This window comes from Oryzias latipes, chromosome 9, assembly GCF_053564925.1.
Source record: "Oryzias latipes strain Hd-rR chromosome 9, Olatipes_Hd-rR_3.1".
Taxonomy (NCBI): Eukaryota; Metazoa; Chordata; class Actinopteri; order Beloniformes; family Adrianichthyidae; genus Oryzias; species Oryzias latipes.
This window is the reverse complement of record NC_136245.1, coordinates 4,749,854-4,770,802: the sequence shown is the minus strand read 5'-3', so window position 1 is coordinate 4,770,802 and position 20,949 is coordinate 4,749,854. Positions and strand designations below refer to the sequence as shown.

Below are 20,949 nucleotides of genomic sequence, written 5' to 3'. Positions count from 1 at the left end.
GGATTTTTTCCCCTCAGTTTCTCATTTAGTATTTTTATTGTCAAAAAGGTTTTGTTGTTTAGAAATGACATAATAATGAAATTAATAATAATACATTTTATTTTAAGGCGCCTTTCAGAACACCCAAGGACACTGTACAAATTCAAAAGAAAACAAAATAAAATCACAACATGTTAAAAACAATACATAAGTTGAATACATTCATAAAATCGCACAGCAGATGAAAAATTGTGATCTGGAAAAGCAAATTTAAACAGATTGGGTTTTCAGTCTGGATTTAAAATGTAAAAGGAGTCAATGTTACAGAGGTCTGGGGGGAGAGAGTCCCAGAGTTGGGGAGCAGAGCGGCCCCATGGTGACCATGGTGGCCGGAGAGACGGAAAGCCGAAGGGAGAAAGACGAGCGGAGAGAGCGAGAGGGAGTGTTGCTATGGAGGAGATTCAAAATATACCGCAAGAGGGAGCCAGGTTATGGAGGACTTTGAATTGAAGTTTAAATGGAATCCTGAAAGCTACTGGAAGCCAGTACAGCTGCCAGAGAACGGGAGTGATGTGATGGAAGGAAGGAGTCCCGGTGATGATGGGGGCCGCTGAATTCTGGACCAACTGAAGTTTATTCAGAGTTTTCTTGGGAAGACCAGAGAGAAGGGCATTGCAATAGTCGAGGCGAGCAGTGACCAGACTATGAACTAAACTGGAAGTGGAGTGGACGGCGAGGGAGGGGGTGGAGACGACTAATATTGTGCAGATGAAAGTATGCAGGCCGACTAATGCTATTGATGTGAGATTGAAAGGATAACGTTCCTTCAAGGACGACACCCAGACATCACTCCTGTCACATCTTCATCTTGGACACATGCATCAAAATCACTAGTGCTCCAAACTTACCTAAATGTAGCATTTGAATTCAAGCAAAAACATAAGTCATTTTCATCTTTCATTGCAGGAATAAATTCAGGCGTCAAGGAGGTTTAAGTGTCGGAATCCGATGAATTTGCCATCTCAGAGTTTGTGTTTGTGTGTGTCCCTCAGTTTGACCTGGACTCCCTCTGGACTTTCATCTTCGGCATCCCAGCTTCGAGTGGAACGGTGGTGGGATCCATCCACAGCGTTTGCACCGAGGCAGCCTTCCTGCTCCTGGCCATGCTGCGCAGCATGCTCAACCTGGTGAGATGAGACGTCCAGCAGCTTTGCAGAGAAACGCTTTTCCGGCTGACTTTTAGTGTGGTTTTTGGTTAAAAACATAATTGAATAGGTCTGAGGGCTAGGAAAGGAGTTCTTATCTACCCTCTACTGTATCTGTGGCTCCATCTGAACAAAACAAATAATCTTTTATTTTCATGTTATTTTCCATACTTTAGTTTGGGTTTGGTTGAATAACTAGCTCACATGTCTTTAATTCAGCTGCACAAAGACGCACTCTTTATTCTCAGTCAGGTTACACGTTTTGATCCAAACCCAAGGAGAAGAAAAGATTTGATATCCTTTATTATTTGTAGAAAATAAAATATTTATGAGGAAAATTGATAACCAGGATTTGGAGGAAACATGGAGGAAGCTTGGACGAATAAGACTGCAGATATTTGATTTTAGGACAGGATATTCACCTCCTCTGTGGAAACCTGCTGTCAGATTTTGCATTTTTTTTAAATCTATGTGAATGTGTTTCTGCATAAACTCTTCAATCCTCACTGAGAGTCTGGAAATCTCCCATCAGACATTGTCTTCTCCAGGTTTTTTCCAGATCCTCCAAAAAAACAACAACCCTCAGTTTTACCAAAAATGGACTGAAAGTGTCGTCCAGCTTAAACTTTTCACATTTCTAAAGAAGTGACACAATTCAGGCAGACCTGCTTTAGAGCATTTTTACAGCCTAAACACATACAAGACCTGATCATTCATCCATGTTACTTTCACATTCACTTAAAGGTAAAAAACAAGAACATTTGATATGAAGGCCATGTCACACAGCCGCTGTTGTACATTTGCACATTTTCCATGCATGAAATCTTTCATGATAGATGCGTGATCTACGTAATCCAAGTGTTTCTTGCGTTGGTCATTCGTCGATGTGCGCAGATGCCTGTCAAGTGTTTCGGCCGACGGGTCTTCACGTTAATTCGGTTTTGAGCTTTTCAGTTGAGGATTATAGAGTTCACGCGCATTTTAGTTCATATGCAAATAGGACGTGGATCTTACGCAAAGAAGCATTCGCAAAGGTGGCTTTTCACGACCGTTCCATGTATGTCTGACAGACATTTCACACAAACCACAGATGTATAACATAAGTTTCACGTATACGCCGCATATATAAAGTACGAACTAGAAGGAGCTACATCTCCAGAAGAAACTGCAGGGTTGAACGCTGTATTGTTGAATGAAAATGAAACTTAATAATAATAATAATAATAATTGGCATTAAAAAAAATTAAATAACAAAAATTATCAAAGTTGACCATTAATAAAGTGAAAACAGCACAATAACAAAAAAGATATATTTTTTTGAAAAATGCCAACGCCGGGTATCGAACCAGCGCACCAAATACTCCCCAAGTATTTTAATAGAGGCAAAATTCTGAAATATCTTGAGGAGTTCAAGGATTTGAAGGAGCAAAAGCCAAAACTAGAAAAAGCTGAAAGAGCTGAATATTTTAATAATGGAATGGTTCAAACAGCTGAAAAAGAGAGGAGGTTCAGCACCAAAGATTGGCGGAAGATATAATAATAAAGAAAGAAAGAAAAACTGGAAAACAACAGGTTGACTGCTTTATAGCATTCAACCCGTTATGTCATTGACACGCACATTTATATGCAAGTATACATTGCATATGAACACAGCAATAATCACACACAGATCATGCATGACTGGCGGAGGGCCGGCTTCCCCTCCCGTGCGGCTCTTTTGTGCGGGGGGGTACAGGTTTTCGCGGGTCGTGGGAGGGGACTGAGTACGCCGGGCCATCTCGGTGGCAGTCGGCCTTGGCTGACGCCTATCAGCTGGTTTAGAACTGGTGCGGGCCGACCGACTGTTTAATTCAAACCAAGCGTGGCGAGGGCCTGCAGCAGGAGCTGACCATGGTGCTGACGCCACGTGATTTCTGCTCTGTGCTCCGAATGAAGAAATTCAGTGTAGCGTGGGATTACATGTTCTTAGTGTGGTTTTTTCTTACTTCTTCCGTGGTTTTAACGTAGTTCATTCGTGAAACATCTGTGAAAATTTCACATAAAGACCACAACTATTTCTCCCTTTTTCCAGGTGTTGTCATGTATGACTAATTTTCATCCGTGCAATATGCACAAAATGTACGTAGCTGCCGTTTGACACGGCCTGGATTCTCACGGTAGAATTTTTTTTGTCAGTTAAAAACATTAAGTAGCGGGAAAAGGGGTGTGAAAGAGAAGGGTAACGTGGCCACGCCCACATGGTTTATAGATGATGCTCGTTGACCACACCCACCGACTGCCCTGAGAGTTGGATCTGTGTTTTTGTGTGTGGGATTTCAGCCGTGGCAGTCGGAGGAGGAGGGCTCCTGGCTGCGGGAGTACCCGGTCACTCTCATGCAGTTCTTCAGATACCTGTACCACAACGTTCCAGACCTCAGCCCCATGTGGCACAGCGCGGAGTTCCTCTGTGCCCTGGCAGCCGCCGTCTTCCCCTTCAACATCAGGCCCTACTCTGAGATGGTAAGCTCCACCCACACACCCAAACTGTTGATTTACTAGATATAAATTCTTACAGCTGGGCTTTAGTCAGGAAAAACTCTGCCTCTTCTGGTGACGTGAGGGAACTGCAGTTCTGCAACATCACGTCTTTGGCCTGATACACGCCGGGCCGTCAGCCGCGCAGCACCGTTGCATTGCGTCCGTCTCACATCCGTATATTAGTTTGCATCGTCTGCATAGAATGATTAAAACATAACCTTAAATATCATGAACATAATAATAAAAAGGGGTAGTAAATTAAAAACGTATAAAATATTAATAATAGTCCCTATATAATTAAAAAAATGCATTGAGTAGAGAAAATAGATAAATTAACAAATAAATAAAGAATAAAAGAATTAAGCAATTATAAAAGTCAGATTAAAAAAGGTGAGCCTCTTCTTAAAAACCTCCACAGTCTCTGCACTTTAGATGCAAACATGACTGAAGCAATGGAAACGTTGTCATTGAATAATGAACGTTTTATTTTTTGCGTCAACGTAGCCCAACAAAGATGCTCTGCAGACGGCCCAGTGCGGGTCAGCCTGTATATGTTCTTTCATGAGTGTTTGAGCAGCAGCACTCAGAGGAGCAAAGCTGTTGGCTCATGCAGACTTTCTAAAATAGTCTCATTTGGACTTAAGAAAATCATCATTTCAAGAACGATTGCAGGGAAATACTTGCATGTTATTTGGGAAAACATATTGGATTAAAAAAGAAATTACCAAAAAAAAAGGAATCAGTATTACATCCACTGCTTAAAAGGAAGAAAAGGAAATAGAAATTTCCTCCATCAGAAAAAGTGGAAGATCCCATTTCTCAAAACCAGACCAGCTCTGTTATGCAGCTAAAGTCCAGCTGTCTGTCTCAGTGAGTAAAGACTAAAGAAAAGCAGCTCTAGTGCTGCTCTGGTTCTGAAAGCATCTCCAGTCTGTATTCGGGTCATCAGCTTCATAAAGTTCTCCCAAACCCGTGACCATCATCAGGTGAGCGATTTGGACGATGAAGCGGGGTCTCCCACGGAAGAATTCAAGGCCTTCGCTGGTGACTCTGGCATGAACCGCAGTCAGTCCGAGTACTGCAACGTTGGCTCCAAGACGTCGCTGACCAACCACCCGGCCAAGAAGTACGTCTTTGACTTCATGAGGGTCCTGATCATGGACAACCTCTGCACCACGCCAGCCAGCAAGCAGACGCCTATTGTGGACCTGCTACTGGAGGTACGGCCATGCGTCAGAAGCGGTGCTGATCTGGCTGCAGGTTCACGACTCGCCGTCCCACATGTGTGAGCTGCTCCTGTGGGTTTTCTGTGCAGGCCTCCCCGGAGCGCTCTACCAGAACTCAGCAGAAGGAGTTCCAGTCCAACATCCTTGACGGCGTCATGGAGCATCTTCTGGCTGCTGATGTGCTTTTAGGTCAGGACGGTTTCTGCAGCTTCATTCGCATGTAACCAAACGTAGCTCCTTCTCAGCTTCACTTTCTGGTTCAGCCACCATCTTCTTTGTCTTTGTGGGTTCATGCCAAATCCTTGATCCTCCTAACCTGCTGCACATCCTTCCATCTCTGTTTCTCAGAGTCACTTCTCCCTCCTTTATCCTCTTAAGCCTTTTTTTTTTTACCTTTGCCAACCCCACCTTGTGCCTTCTGCTCTCTCAGTCTTTCAGGGTTTCTTATCTCTCAACACTCTGTTGAATAAGAGAGAAAAAAGAACGAAGCTGCAGTTGGAGGGTCTTGAAAATGGAGTTTAGGACCTAATAAACGCTGCATTTTTTTAGTGCAGAGCAAAGGAATAAGACAGAAAAAAAGAGAAATGAACTGAGTCCAATGATAAAACTTGTTAGTTCTGTACTGAATGAGGAGCTGGGGTGTCAGTTTAAAGTGTCCTCATGTCGAGGAGAGTGTCTTCACCCGTCAATCAGCTCAGCTGTATTTATTGTAAAGACGGTGGGAAGACGTTGGCTGCCAACAGAGCTTCTGTGACGGATTCTGATACATTTAGAGTTGAAAAACTCAAAAATGTCTATGAACACATTTCACGACGCAATATATTTACCGTCCAAGTGTCTTCTCTACGTTTTAGCAGCAGCAAATGGACAGAAGTTTAGGAGCAGGAAGTGACCCCTTCGAACTGCATTGTTTAAAGCAATGTGGTTCTGAAATGTGGGAACCTTTGATGCACCTAAGGAAAAAGGTTTGTTGCACTGGTGGAACCAGTGTGAAAAGTCTTGTTTGTGCGATGCTTCGAGTTGTGCCCCTTCGTGGTTCCTGTTCCTCTTTTTTTTTTAAACCTGCTGGGTTAACCACCAGACCTTGTTGAAGAGCAGCTTCTTGCTGAACCCGAGCCAGTTTCCACAGATGTGCTGCAAGAAGAACCCTAACACGACGGGAGCTTCATGAATGCAACTCCGGAGCTCAGAGTTCCACCAAAAGCTCCATCCCTTCATCCTGAAGGCATTTAAGAAGGACGTTAACGTTCACATGTTTTGTCATTCAGTAAAAGCTTTTATGTCCTCAATACATTATCATGAGTTTCTCTAACATTTACCATTTTTTCGCAAGGAAGCTCTGGAGAAACACTCCACCTCTCCATAAGTCAGAGCTAATCAAAAGTCTATGAGCACATTCAGTCTGTGTGCAGCTTTGGGCTTGTTGGTCAACATCCAAGCAGAACTAATAGTTGAAGGCCCTCATAATCTAAGTTCTTCATCCTGGAGCCTCTGAAACCTTGTTTCTTTAGCAAGTAAACACCAAACTTCTGTGAAGTTGACCCCAGTAGGTCCAGATCTTGTTAAGGATTCTGCTCATAATCATTCCACAAATCCTAATCTGGACTCTCAGGCAAATGTTGGTGACGGAGGATGACGGCGCCCTCTCACCCTCTGCTACTCTGCCTCCAGGTGAGGACGCCTCCCTGCCTCTCAGCAGCGGCGGCAGCTACCAGATTCTGGTCAACAACGTCTTCTACTTCACCCAGCGAGTGGTGGACAAGCTGTGGCAGGGCATGTTCAACAAGGACTCCAAGCTGGTGGTGGACTTCATCGTGCAGCTCATAGGACAGGTAGCAGCAGCAGCATGAAATGCAAATGCTGGGAAAGAACCCACACTAAGCCCTCTGAGTCTCCAGTGCTGAATCAGAAACGCTTCTTTCCACCATAACACCTTTGTTTCAGTCACAAAGTTTGTCTAATCACAGAACCACAGCATAAACTAAAAGGTCAATTACAGATTTCTTCTTTCTACAGGTCTAAAAAAAACAACAACCTTCATCTTGTCATTGACAGGTGGATGATAAACCAATGCAAAGAGTGCATACTGCCACCTACTGTATGGAGTGGGTGTCTTAATTAGGATTATGTGGTTTTTAACCAAAATCCCACAACCTAAATGTTTTAAAAAGCCATATTTCATGTCGGAATCATGAAGCCATATTTTCATCGGAATCCTCTGTTTCCAAAATCTCCTCTACATGGGCGTAGCTGAGTAGCTCCGCCCCTGATCCCCCCCTTTCTGCAAGCTTTGTCTTGCATGAGTGAAGAGCTTGACACATGGGTGGGGGGGTGGGCACAAACAATCACGACTGACAGTCTCCATTCTCTAAGGTTTCACTTTGGTGAAACGGTGAAAAGTGACATCTTTGGCCCAAATGGACACTTTTGGAACAATGTGCAAAATGAATATGTGTATCAGACCCTGCTGCTTAATAAAATTACACACAAAAAGAAATTATATAAACCCATGAAAAATGCTTTGAATTACATTATAATTTAGTCCACATTGCAGCAGGAAGCAGCACTGGCTGTGTCTCAGAATGGATTTGATGCTAGCACATGCAGATGCTTGAAAAAAAAAAGGAAATGCTAAAAAGAAGGTGAATATTTCCACATACATTTCCAAAAACTGAAAAGCTGAACTTTTTTTTTTTTTACGGTTAGGCTGCGTTCTCACCGAACGCACTTTGAAGTTGAGTCAATGGTACAGACGGGGTCTGAGGTCCTGTGTTGCGATTTGAGCGTCGGGTGCGGCGCAAAGGTCTGGCAGCAGCGCAGCGCAGTTTGGCGTTCGAACCAAAGGCGGGTACACCCTGGACAGTCTGTCGCAGGGCCGGAACGTGCTGCGGGATGGGGAGTCAGCCTGCTCGGACCTCTGAACTTTTGTCTTATTTTCATCGAGGCAATAATTAAAAAGCTCCCTGATTTTATTCATGTTTTTAATTTTACCTTCTCTGGTGAATGCAGGACAGCAAGCATTCAAACTCGGTCAGACGAGAACACAAATGCAGAGAACACGTTTGGGACTTTAACTTTAATTTTAAACATGTGCGGCCAACAACAAAATCCCACCTTGGACGCATTTACAATACATGCAGGGAAATTAAGCATCTTCTCTTCTACCGTCCCCGAACTGATGGGGCGGATCAGGGAGCTGGTGCAATGCGCTACTGGGCCGCTGTGACATCACAACAGCTCATTCATTCAAACAGAGGCTCTTTGTGACTGTTTGATTGACAGCTAGTTCAAAGTACATGACAAGTACATGTCAAAAACTCATAAAACACGATTTTAATCAGACTTACTTTAAAGTAATTTTGCCAGAAGAAATGCTGCAATTTTCTCAAATTTTCACAATAAGAGTCGGGCTTAGTCTGAACATATTCTTTTTTGTATCTGAAGGATTGGCTGGAATTTTAGTGACTTTTTCTTTTTTTTCTCAAAGAGAATTTTACTTTTTTTTTCCCGGCCACATGTCCGATCACGGAGCTCCTCCGACTCCTTCTCCTCCTCCTCTTCCTCTTCCTCCAGGCTAAGAGGCGTTCTCAGGGACTCTCCCTCGACGCCATCTACCACTGTCTGAACCGGACCGTGCTCTACCAGCTCTGTCGACCCCACAAAACGGTCGCTCAGCAGGTGGCGCTGCTGGAGGCCCTGCGGGTCCTGACCGTGAACCGCAACCTGGTGCTTGGGCCGGGAAACCATGACCAGGACTTTGTGGCGTGCCTGGCTCACTGCTTCATCTGCCTCCACAGCGGCAGGTAAGGAACTGCAGATGTTACAGCTTTGAGAGCAGGCGGGATTCAAACCAGCAGACGTCCTGTCATATTTAATGAGTCAACTGCTTACTGCCTGTTGGAAGGCAGTCGTGCATTGAACGTGTCCAGTTTTGCTGCAGGTGCGTAGAGTTTCCACTTCCTTCGTTCAGATGGTGCATTCTGCCTTCACAGAGCCAGAATAGACCCAGATCATCACACTCCCCCCGCATGCTAGCCTCAGGGTTCTGAAGCAGCTTTGTGTTGTGTCTGCAGCAACGTGGAAGGCTTCGGCCTGGAGGCGGAGGCCCGCATGACCACGTGGCACGTCCCGATACTGGCGGAGAACGAACCAGATGCCGTGCAAAGCCATGACGTGAGCGAAGGTGAGACTCCGCCTCCTGTCACCTTACCACCTGCGTGTGTGCAAGGCGGGTGGATTCTTGAAAGTTTTAAACACGGAAAAACCTTTCGGGAGTGGCGTTCGGGCCACGATTTGTAACTGATGGTTCTGAACAAACCCAAAAGGAGGCACACGTAAATTGTATTAACATCATTTTTTTTTTTTTACAATTGAGATTATGCTATAAACATCAATCTTTTTCTGCAGTTTCACTTCTGCAGCTCTTACCAAGCATAAGTCATTAGTGAGACGCTGCACCACAGCTCGTGTCACCGAAGCCACGCCCACCCCGCTGCCTCAGAAGGAAACTGCTCTTTTGTGCAGGGCGCCAGCTGCTGCTGAAGGCCGTGAACCGCGTGTGGACGGAGCTCATGCACAGCAAGCGGCAGATGCTGGAGGACATCTTCAAGGTGTCTCTGCCCTGCAACGACCGGGGCCACGTGGACATCGCCACGGCCCGCTCCGCCCTGGAGGAGCACGCCCTGAAGAGCTGGCAGAACCACCTGGGTGAGCCTGCCGACAAAACAGCCACCTCAGTTCTGGGGTCGGATTTGAGTTTGCAATCTTTCAGAGAAATTCTTTAGTTTTGGTGCAAATCTTTCATGGAGTTGTTGTTGAAATGTTTTAAATCAGTGTAACCAGATTAGGACCAGCTCCCTCTCTGACTGGGTTCAGACCTGCTTTTGCTTAATGCCAACAGTTCCGCCCACATCTCAGAGGTGACTTTCAGTTTTTTTTTTTAATATTGGCTATAAACAGCATCAACCCCACTAAAAGACCACTGGCAATCCTTTGAAAATAGATCATTAGATGATCAGAGTGAGTCTTCTAGAGCTCAGAGGGAGCAAACTCAAGCAGAAGTCCTTTTTTTCTGGTTAAAATCAAATCAAAAGCTTATTTAATGACATTAAAATAGCCCAATAGCTTTGGGTTTTTTTTTTTCTTATTGACAGAAAGTCAGCAACTATTAGTGCTAGTATTTACATGTAGCCACAAGGGCGCTCAGGTCTGGGTCTCCCTGTGCCGGTCCCCAGCCCGGATACAGTTATATACAGGTTACAGGGTTGTGTCAGGAAGGGAAATCTCTGCCAAACCACCTGGGCGAATCAGTGGAGGCTGATTCGCTGTGGCGACCCCTGAAAGGATAAGCCGAAAGGTGAACAACATTTATTGATGATTCAGTCTTAGCTGGCACATCAGCAGAGGTCTGGAGTCTGATGGGAGTCCCAGCATTGTCTCACAACAACACACAACTGTCAACACACAGACTGCGATTTGAAAACGTCTCCCCTTCCTGTCTCTGCTGCTCAGCTCATGAGAAGAAGTGCATCAGCCGCGGGGAAGCCGTGGCTCCGGCCACCCAGTCCAAGCTGTCCAGAGTCAGCAGCGGCTTCGGCCTGTCCAAACTGACGGGCGTCAGGCGCAACAAGAAGGAGAACAGCCTGAACAAGAACAGCCCCTCCGCTCAGGTACGAGCCCCCCGGGTTCCCGACAGCTTTCAGGCACATCTGCAGACGCCTGCTCCTGCTCTCTTTTAGAAATCATCCTCTCATCTAAAACCTTTTGTTTTATTACCTTTCATTTGTTTGATCTCTTAAATGAAAAGAAGGAACCTCTTTAATTGACTTTCGATGAACTGCTGTAACTTCACCATGTAAAATATTTAAAAATGATGTTTCAAGGCTTTTTGAATTGGATTATTCTAGAATTTCTTTGACTGCAGACCTTGTTTAATGTTAAAAATGTAGTGAAATCATGAGACTGCCGTCCCTGATACTTTAGTTTGTGATGTATTTATTCTGTAATTATTTCAAGCTGCATTCACACAGTCTGCGTCAGATCCACTTTCAATGAAAAGTCTATGCGAACGCGCGGAGGCCAAAATTCTTTGGGGTTCCGCGTCCAAAATGCTCATGATCGCACGTCGCTACGCAAATTTTTTATTTCCGCTTGCGGGCTCTACGTACAAATTGATCAACCGATTAAACGTCTTTATTCTGAATTGCGGCAACGCGGGACACGTAAACACGATCACAAGGTACACAGGACAAATTGACAATAATCATGTTTTGTGCCAGGGTGACACCTAAACAGACTTTTATAGGAACAAAACTTTTTTTTTTTTTTTTGCACTTGACATTTCACGTCAAGTTGATCCTACTGTCGATATCAGACAAATGCTAGTAAACTATAAAAGCAGAAGAAGAAGAACGCCGCTCCCTGCGTGTGCGGTGTGAACACCAAAGACTGAGTAAATAAAACCGCGCATTCTTGAACGCAGCACAGGTGGCCTGTGTGAATGCAGCTTAAAACATACCAGAAGAACTGCAGTTAAAAGTCAAAGTCTTTGAAATGAAGACAGAAGCAGATGTGAACAAATCCAATTTCTATAATAGTAAAAAGTACAAATTATACGTTTTTTGCGTTTTATGAAGCACAGCTTCTTCAGGTATTTATGAACCCCATCTTTGTTCTTGTCAACAGGAAACCTTCCAGTGGATGTTCACGCACATCGCAGTGGTTCGAGACCTGGTGGCCATGCAGTACAAAGAGTATCAGGAGGTACCGCCACCGAGCATGCTCAAAGCTCTGCTTCGTCCTTTTAGGAGCACGCGCTGAGCGGCTTCACTTCCACAGAGCATTGCGTCACTCGTCTCTGTCCCCCCTCCCTGCAGAGGCAGCAGAATGCCCTCAAGTATGTGACGGAAGAGTGGGCGTCCATCGAGTACGAGCTCCTGCGGGAGCGGGGCCTGTGGGGGCCCCCCATTGGCTCCCACCTGGACAAGTTCGTGCTGGAGATGACCGAGGGGCCCTGCCGCATGAGGAAGAAGATGGTCCGCAACGACATGTTCTACATCCACTACCCATACATCCCGGAGACCACCACCAACTCCACGCAGGTGCGCAGCTTCAGCCCTCTGACCTCCTTTAACCCTGGTGCTGTCTTGATGGGTTTTGTTAGGTCCAGATGAGGTCCAATTGGAGTGGGGTCAATTGGACCTAACAGAAACAACACCGCTCCACCTCCTCCGTCCGCACGCCACCGAAGCGGTTTCTGAGCACAGCTCACTTCCAAACCCACAGATGTGGAGCTTTAACATTTTTAAGATCTTCAGGATGTGAGGCGCGGCAGCTGGGATGGAAGAACCGGACCCCCAGCACGTTTCCATGTCTCTAATCTCATGCACACGAAACAAGACCTCGTCATGTCGTTCCTGCGTCATCTCACCCGCGCCTCCTTCTTTCCCAGAAGCCTCTGCGTTACCGCCGGGCCATCAGCTACGACAGTAAGGAATACTACATGCGCCTGCTGTCAGGAAATCCGGGCATGTACCAGCACTCTGTGGAGCACAACACGGAGGGGGAGACGGCCCAGCATGAGCCGGAGCAAGGAGAGGACACCATCGCTCGAGTTAAAGGTACACTCTGCTGCAGCCCGCAGACGTCTGCCGCGTTGTCATGGAGGGGTGACGCCGGAAAAGAAGGAAAAATGTTTCCGCCTCTGTCAGAGTAGTGTTTTGGCGTCTCCAGCAGCTCACGTTTGCCTTCTGTCCTCCTCTCTGCAGGCCTGGTGAAGGCTCCTCTGAAGAGGTCTCGGTCCACAGCAGATGGCGCCGATGAAGACAGCCAGGAGCAGCTCCAGGAGCAGCTGCTGGAGTCGGGAGGTCCGGAGGAGGAGCAGAGGACGGAAAACACATCGCTGCTGCGCCTCCTGGAGGAGGGAGAAAAGGTCAGCAGAGGTCACAGAGCAAACCAAACTCTGTTTTTACAGCGTTTCCTTACATTCCACACAAAACTTTACTATATACACGACATGAAACCTGGCGGGGAGCCCTGAAGGGCTGAAGGGGGAGGGCCAAAAAATAACCAAAGCGACTGACAACACATGAATGCCTTCCGTAGTGTACGGCAAAAACAAAACAGAGGGAATCACAACAAACAATAAAAAGATTCAACACAACTTGAAAATGATATTCACCTTTCGGCGCATCCCGTCAGGGGTGGTGATGTAGAACGCGCGCTGCAAGCTCCCTGCTCCAAGCTCCAAACAATGGGGAGGTGGAAGGGGGCGGGGCCTGCTCCTCGCCCAAAACTCAGAGAGGAATTTCTAGAAAACGGCATAAACATTTAGATTTTGGCTTAAAGCGGCATAGTTATGATTAAAAGACCACTAGGAACGCCTTGATAGCAGATCAAAAGATGACTAGAAAGGAAGAATTCCATCGTACGGATAGAAAGATTCCACCTTTAGTCATTTTAAATCCCACACAATATTGAATTTTTTATCGAAATGTATAGAACAAATGAATACTTGATGAAAAATGTTTCAAATCATTAACTGAGATAAACTTGTGCACTGAACAGAATCAGTGTCCTGGCCCGTTCCTGACCCTCTCCTATAACCTGTTTCCTGCGTCAGATCCAGCACATGTACCGCTGTGCCAGAGTGCAGGGTCTGGACACCAGCGAGGGGCTGCTGCTGTTCGGGAAGGAGCACTTCTACGTCATCGACGGCTACACCATGACCGTGTCTCGAGAGATCCGGGACATCGACACTCTCCCACCCAAGTAGGTCCAGAGCTGCAAGTCCGTCTGTGTTCAGGCCTGTTGAGGTTTGTGGAGCCAAGCGAAGGCTCGGGAAGGACGACTTCATCGCCGTAGTACAGCGGCATCGCTTGGTGGCGTTGAGTCTCCGCTGGGAACCGGCGCTTCGGCCCAGCTGCTCCTTTCAGTTTTAGGAAAAAGACTTTTTACTGTTTCACAGACACCTCCTTCTTTTGCTTGTAACTAAACGGAGTCATCTGACAGAACATCCTTCTTGTTTTGGTGTTTTCTCTCCCCGTACTTTTCTGTCCAGTTTGCATGAAGCTATCATCCCAAGAGGAGCCAGACAGGGCCAGAGCCAGCTGAAGAGGACCTGCAGCATCTTCGCCTACGAAGACATCAAGGAGGTCCACAAGAGACGCTACCTGCTGCAGGTCAGCATGCACACTCGCCTGCAGAAACGCCCAAACGGTTTAGAAGTTTTAAAAGCTCAGTTCTTTCCACACCCTCTACTGCCAGATCCTTTTTAAAACTAAGAACTTTTTCTGTCTAAAATCGAATTCTTCCATGTCATTAAAATTACTGTTTATACGTCATTGTGTCTAATTTCAGATGTAATTACTAATTTCAGATGTAATTACGTTCTTTTTAAACGGCTTGCTAAAAGGCCGTGTCACACAGCCACTATGGACCTTCTGCACATATTGGACGGAGTAAAATTGGTCGTAATTGAATATATAACGTTGTGGTCCTTAATGTCACGGTGTATCAGGTTGACCCAGATGCAGGATTAGACAACAAGGTTGAGGAGAAAGATCCACAGAAAACACCACAAAACTAACAGAAAGGAAAAAACAGGCAAGAAACCTAGGACAATACACTGAACTAAAACAACACTCCCAACACAGGCTGTGTCAGAATTCCTTCACTACTCACTATATTTATGTTTTTACTTTTACTATTTGGAACCCCATTAGCTTCCACAGAGTGGTCTCTAGTCTTCCTGAGGTCCATAAGCAGAAAATACATAGAAGTTTCACCAAAACCTAAAATGATTTAACAAACTAATTCAAATCCAGCTTCAGTTCCTGGATCAGAATTTGAGAACCAGCAGTGTGCCTTCTTTCTTCAGCTGCAGTACCTGTGATGTCATTAGGGTTCTGCTCTCTATAGCACAGAAAACAGTCCACACCAAACTAGGTCATCAAATCAAGCTGAGTTCATCTGATTGTGTTGGTCTGAAATCATCTTTGGACTCTAAAATTCATCTGCAGATAAAACTCTTTAGCATCTACACTGTTTTTTAATAAACTATAAACACTTTGGGATTCTGGAAGAGTTTTGTAACCAGGTATAAATAAAACAAATTAAATGACCAGATTATAATAAAATAGACGTGAAAGAGTTTAACAAAAACAATTGTTTCTTCCGTCACTTTTATAAATCTGTCAATAATCTATAACCGTTTTTCCCCACAAATCTCTCTACTAATTTCAAAAGGGCATCTATGAGTTTACTGAAAAGGTGAAGAGAAGAAATCAACAGCCAAATATCTTTGATGAAGATAACATTGAGATTTGGGATTGTCAGTCTGTAACATGCTTTTATTTTGCAGCCCATGGCAGTGGAAGTCTTCTCAGCAGATGGCAGGAACTACTTGTTAGCCTTCCAGAAGGGGGTTCGTAACAAAGTTTACCAAAGGTACAAACGCTTTTTTATGACATAACTCAGCTGGATGCTGATAATTTACACTTAGAAAAAGACAGAAATAACCTGAACAATTCTCAGAGAGGATACGAAAAGTGTTGACTCTGTATTCTTGCAGAGGAACTCTTACTTTGAAGTTCAGTGTTTCATGACAAAGGTGGTGCTCATGTCCCGGCAGGTTCCTGGCAGTGGTCCCCTCACTGGCTGATAGCTCCGAGTCGGTTTCAGGCCAGAGGCCCAACACCAGCGTTGAACAGGGGTAATGAATCCTCATCCATCTCCACCTGTCCTGACTCAACCCCAACCATCCTTGTCCAACCAAACTCAACCCCAACCACCCTCAACCAATCTCACTCAACTCCAATCATCCTCACCCACCCTCACTCAACCCCAACAACCCTCAACCAATCTCACTCAACCCCAACCATCCTCACCCAACTTTACTTAACTCAATCATCCTCACCCACCCTCACTCAACCCCAACCATCCTCGTCCAACCAAACTCAACCCCAACCTCACTCATGTCTAATCATCCTCACCCAGCTTCACTCAACCGCAACCACCCTCAACCAACCTCACACAACCAATCTCCAATCATCCTTACCCATGCTCATTCAACCGCAACCATATTTACCCAACCTCACCCAACTCCCCCCATCTCCAGCCCAACCATCCCTACTCGGGCAGCCGTTGTGCAGCGGTAGGGCGGTCGACCCACGATCGTAATATTGCAGGTTCGATTTACGCCTTGCACGCCCATGAGTCAAAGTGTCCTTGGGCACGACACTGAACCCCACCTTGCCTCTGGTGGGAGGTTGGCGCCAGTGTTCGGCAGCGGAACCGCCGCCAGTGTGTGAATGTGTGAGTGACTTGGTGAATGGGTCTGTGACTGTAAAGCACTTTGGGCCTTGAAGAAGGTAGAAAAGCGCAATATAAGTACCGGTATACGTCATTTACTCAACTTCACTCATATATAATCATCCTCACCCAGCTTCACTCAACCACAACCATCCTCACCCAACGTCACCTAACTCCAATCATCCTCACCCATGCTCACTCAACCCCAACTATTCTCACCCAACCTATATCATCTTTGCCCGTCCTCACTCATCCTTGCCGTCACTCATCCTCACCTATCTTCACTCATCCTTACCCAACCTCTGTGAACCCTGACCTTATTCACCCATCTTTACCCAGTCTCTCTTGTCCCCGCCCACCCTCTGTTATCCTCCCTCATCCTCCCCCACCCTCCTCAATCACAGGTAGAACACTCAGCTTTGTCCCAGAGTCTGCTCTAATGACTTGACTCATACTCCATGTCACTAATGTTCATCATCATCTTTGTTCATAAATTTACACATGTAAAATAATGTTAACTAAATAATCAGCAGTTGTGTTTGGAGATAAGTTAAAGTCAAGAACAATTTGTGTCTCCAGATCTGGACTCCTCAGCACCCTGGTTGGTGAGAAGTCAGTGACTCAAAGGTGGGAGGTGAGTTCCAGATGACTTTGTCTTGATGTTGCTCCTCGTGTGAAGAATGACAGGTCAGTTATAACCCAGTTCTTCACCTCACTGATAAGTGTGTGATATTTTGCAGAGAGGAGAGATCAGTAACTTCCAGTATCTGATGCACCTGAACACACTGGCGGGGCGTTCCTACAACGATCTGATGCAGTACCCCGTCTTCCCCTGGATCCTGGCCGACTACGACTCTGAGGTAGCTGAGCCCCTCATGCAGTGTTCTCAAGTTTCAGTGAGAAAGCCATCAGGTAGCAGAGGTTTGGTATGAGTGCTCTTGTAGAACTCATGGGTGTTGGCCCTTTTTGTCTGGGATTTAGGAAGTTGACCTGAACAACCCCAAGTCCTTCCGCAATCTTGCCAAACCAATGGGCGCCCAGACCGATGACCGGCTCACCCAGTACAAGAAGAGGTATAAAGACTGGGAGGACCCCAACGGTAAGACTCTGCACCCACCAAGCAGGGAGAGGGACGTATGATCAGACGTATGATCGGACGTCTTTGGATGGCGGAACATAATCAAACCATGCTGCGGGACCGCATATCCGCGGGTCTTATGTCACTTACTAACCTAATCCTAAGGTGACATTTGAAGATGTCATTATTGTTGTTAACGCCGGTTTTAATGTCTTAAAAGAAAGGTAATGCCGCCTGGACGTTGACGCATTTCGCACTCGCGACAGGCACGGATTGAAGACCTACACCTGCCTTTTATCTGCAACTGTGATCAGATTTGATAAAGAATGGTGAAATGCATGTATAATGGATGTAATGCCTCCGTACCCCCCCAATTAGAAAACATACAAAGTGAATGATCCTTTATTTAACTTATTTATACTTCGTATAAAGGATCATTCACTTTGTACATGTCTTCCCTGCGAGGATTCTTTCTAAGATATTTCCCAGACAACAGTGCTCAATACGACTGGCTGAGAGATCCATTAAGGCAGCAGCAGCTGCTGGTCTGAGCTCTGCTGAGGAGGATCAGTTCATTGAAATCATGTCAGACTCCCTCCTGAGGAGGAGGTCTGTAGCACAGACACTGAACTCTGTGTGGAGAGGGAGCATCCACTCATGGGGCAGAAGGCAGGGGGCATTCTGCTTCCATTCTACGTCCTCTCTTTGGGAGATTTTCTGCTGCTTGGAAAACAAAGAACACAACTAGGCTCAATATTGAACATGACTTAAGAGCAAACCTGTAACCTCGTTTTGAAAAGATGTGTAGGACAAAGGAGGCACATCGCAGCCAATGACACGGTTTAATCCTCCAAAGTGAAAAGGTTTGAGAACCACTGGCTTACAGGGTTTAGTTGCAGAGAAATCGATGTCGTATTCTGCTTGTTCTTGTTTATCAAGAAACTGTGGGAAAGTCTCATTTGATGGTAGGCTGTCAGGTGCAGGTGTGAATAACTTTTGAATGAACACTTTCCCATCAGTTTCCTTTAGAATAAGCAGCCTGAGTCAGTGAAACAGATTCCTTCAGACCTTCTAGACTTGCAAAAAAGTGGTTTTCAAGTGAAGTTGGAACCACAATCAGACATGTGGAAGTTTCTTTTTTTAACTTTTATGCCATAGATGTTGGAGAAAAACTGGCTTTCACCTTTGACATGTAAAGGAGGAAACTTATCAGCCTTGCCCTTTGATCTGTGAACAGTAGGATATGGATGGGATGGGGTCAGAGTTTGAATCCAGTCAGACTATGTGTTTGGTCTGTGTGAAATGAATGAAACATGCATATGGAACACTTTAGACTTTGAATTGCTGTCATTTTTATTTATTTATTTTTATTAAATTAGGATGCTTCATGAAAGGATCAATCAATTCTACATTTGGGGATGTCCCGATCCGATCACATGATTGGAAGCTGAGCCCGATCACGTAGTTTCAGACTCGATCGGTATCGGTATCTGCGTATTGCAAACAACAACCGACAAAGGCATTATAACAGACAAAAGGATCACGTTTGTGTTTCTTTTTAATGAGGACGACTTCTTCCTGCTGCCGACAGAATAACAGCAGGGAGACGGTTGATCAAAATAAATCCATAATCTCCCAAAAACAACCAAAAGGATGTCATTGACTTGAGCTAGTCATGAAAACCCAGCATCACATTCCTACTACAACAACAATTTGGGAAGAAAGTCCCTGTTTTTCATTTTTAATGAAGATATGACCTGATAAAAGTCGTCTGAAGATCCTAAAGCTACAGTCACCAAACTTTCTTACGTGAATAGTTATCGCCTACCGGTTGATTGGTAACGGTTTTTTTCTAGATAATGTAATATTTTGACTTGATTTTTGAAGCTACTTCACAGAAGTGCCTTGTTTAAGTGTTAAACGTTGAAGGCTAATAAAGTAAAACCATTGCTCTGTTTTTAAAATGTTTTCCAAAAGTATCAGATTACGTCTTGGTTTGGGCAGATTCTAAAAATCAAATGACTTGGAAGTGGATCAGGGGCCAAAAAAGCCTGATGGGGACATCCCTGTCTACAGTTTCAGTCGCTGCTCTAAGTAGGGGTGTTTCTGTTGCTCCAGGTGAAACCCCAGCCTACCACTATGGCACCCACTACTCTTCTGCCATGATCGTGGCCTCCTACCTGGTCCGGATGGAGCCCTTCACACAGATTTTCCTCAGACTTCAGGTTTGATCCTCTGAAATCTTTATATTTTAGGTTTTTAGACTTTAGACTTAAAATTTGGGCTTCAGGTTTAAGTTTTCCAGTTAAGGTTTGATTCTTATGCTGCGTTCATATCCATCATGATTCGCTTGTCGAACTCGCGTTCACCGTGAATCGTTTGGTGTTCGTCAGTTTCGCTGCTGGACGCCTGTCCAAAATATTTATTCAGAGGTGCTTCCATCTTTCTGTGACCCAGTTTGACAACATACTCGACCACATTAGTCTGTGGAAGAAAGAATGTATAAGAAACATATCCCAAAGTTTAAAGGAGAACAATGAGACTCTTCTGCACGTTGGTTTTGTACTCCACCCGCTGATGACATCATCAACGCGTCACGGACCAAAGCCGAGTCCCTGACTGGCTGCCAAAATTCAGATATTTGAGGCCCGAAACGCGCTGTCACTCCACTGCACTACAGGACCCCTAAACGCGTCTGTACATTGACTTAGCATTGCATCTGGACGCCCCTGACATACAAATCACGTTTGGTGTGAACGCAGCTTCCACTTTCATCCTTAGACCAATAAGGTTATTACAAAAAAACCTCGTCTATAACAAGTGTTGTGTTTCTCCTGCATATTAGAATCTCCGACATGTTCTTCTGAAAACACTTTTCTGTAATGACATGTAGGAATGAAACGTGGTTGTTGTCTGCGAACCACATGTTATGCTGCTGTGATCTGCAGGGGGGGCACTTTGACCTGGCTGACCGGATGTTCCACAGCGTTCGGGAAGCCTGGCTCTCCGCCTCCAAACACAACATGGCCGACGTCAAGGAGCTGATCCCAGAGTTCTTCTACCTGCCAGAGTTCCTGCTGAACTCCAATAACTTTGACCTGGGTCAGTGTCAGGGCGGGGTCCTGTGGGAGGGGGGGTTCCATCAAGGTTCAATATCAACATTTCATCCTTTTATTTCTTAATGATCCAGGTGCCAAACAGAATGGGACCAAGCTGGGGGATGTCCTCCTCCCCTCCTGGGCTAAGGGCGACCCCAGAGAGTTCATCAGAGTCCATAGAGAGGTGAGGGGACCCCCCCCCCCCCCCACACACACACACACACACACTCCTTTTAGGGTGAGTTGTTTTATTATTTTTGAATACTCCCTGCTTCCAGGCGCTGGAGTGTGACTACGTATCTGCCCACCTCCATGAATGGATCGACCTGATTTTTGGCTACAAGCAGCAGGGCCCCCCCGCAGTGGAGGCCGTCAATGTCTTTCACCACCTGTTCTACGAGGGTCAGGTGGACATTTACAACATCAACGACCCGCTCAAAGAGACGGCCACCATCGGCTTCATCAACAACTTTGGACAAATCCCCAAACAGGTTTTTCTCAGACCACCTTAAAAACACTAAATAACAAGTATTGGC

General features: G+C 45.5%; 1 protein-coding gene across 12 annotated transcripts in view; it reads left to right on the top strand.

Annotated features, from left to right (window-relative positions):
• Nucleotides 1-20,949, top strand: part of wdfy3 (WD repeat and FYVE domain containing 3) — a 101,761-nt gene that overhangs the window by 67,486 nt on the left and 13,326 nt on the right. For all 12 annotated transcript variants that reach the window (XM_023958796.2, XM_078952475.1, XM_078952474.1 and 9 more), the window contains 24 exons: nt 1,032-1,166; nt 3,504-3,683; nt 4,688-4,921; nt 5,017-5,116; nt 6,599-6,759; nt 8,501-8,730; nt 9,001-9,110; nt 9,452-9,634; nt 10,439-10,596; nt 11,612-11,689; nt 11,803-12,027; nt 12,378-12,546; nt 12,694-12,857; nt 13,548-13,696; nt 13,986-14,106; nt 15,288-15,373; nt 15,558-15,638; nt 16,817-16,871; nt 16,978-17,097; nt 17,219-17,336; nt 19,434-19,540; nt 20,264-20,417; nt 20,506-20,597; nt 20,692-20,904. In XM_023958796.2, coding sequence (XP_023814564.1) covers nt 1,032-1,166; nt 3,504-3,683; nt 4,688-4,921; nt 5,017-5,116; nt 6,599-6,759; nt 8,501-8,730; nt 9,001-9,110; nt 9,452-9,634; nt 10,439-10,596; nt 11,612-11,689; nt 11,803-12,027; nt 12,378-12,546; nt 12,694-12,857; nt 13,548-13,696; nt 13,986-14,106; nt 15,288-15,373; nt 15,558-15,638; nt 16,817-16,871; nt 16,978-17,097; nt 17,219-17,336; nt 19,434-19,540; nt 20,264-20,417; nt 20,506-20,597; nt 20,692-20,904 — 3,423 coding nt within the window. The remainder of the gene's footprint in view (nt 1-1,031; nt 1,167-3,503; nt 3,684-4,687; nt 4,922-5,016; nt 5,117-6,598; nt 6,760-8,500; nt 8,731-9,000; nt 9,111-9,451; nt 9,635-10,438; nt 10,597-11,611; nt 11,690-11,802; nt 12,028-12,377; nt 12,547-12,693; nt 12,858-13,547; nt 13,697-13,985; nt 14,107-15,287; nt 15,374-15,557; nt 15,639-16,816; nt 16,872-16,977; nt 17,098-17,218; nt 17,337-19,433; nt 19,541-20,263; nt 20,418-20,505; nt 20,598-20,691; nt 20,905-20,949) is intronic.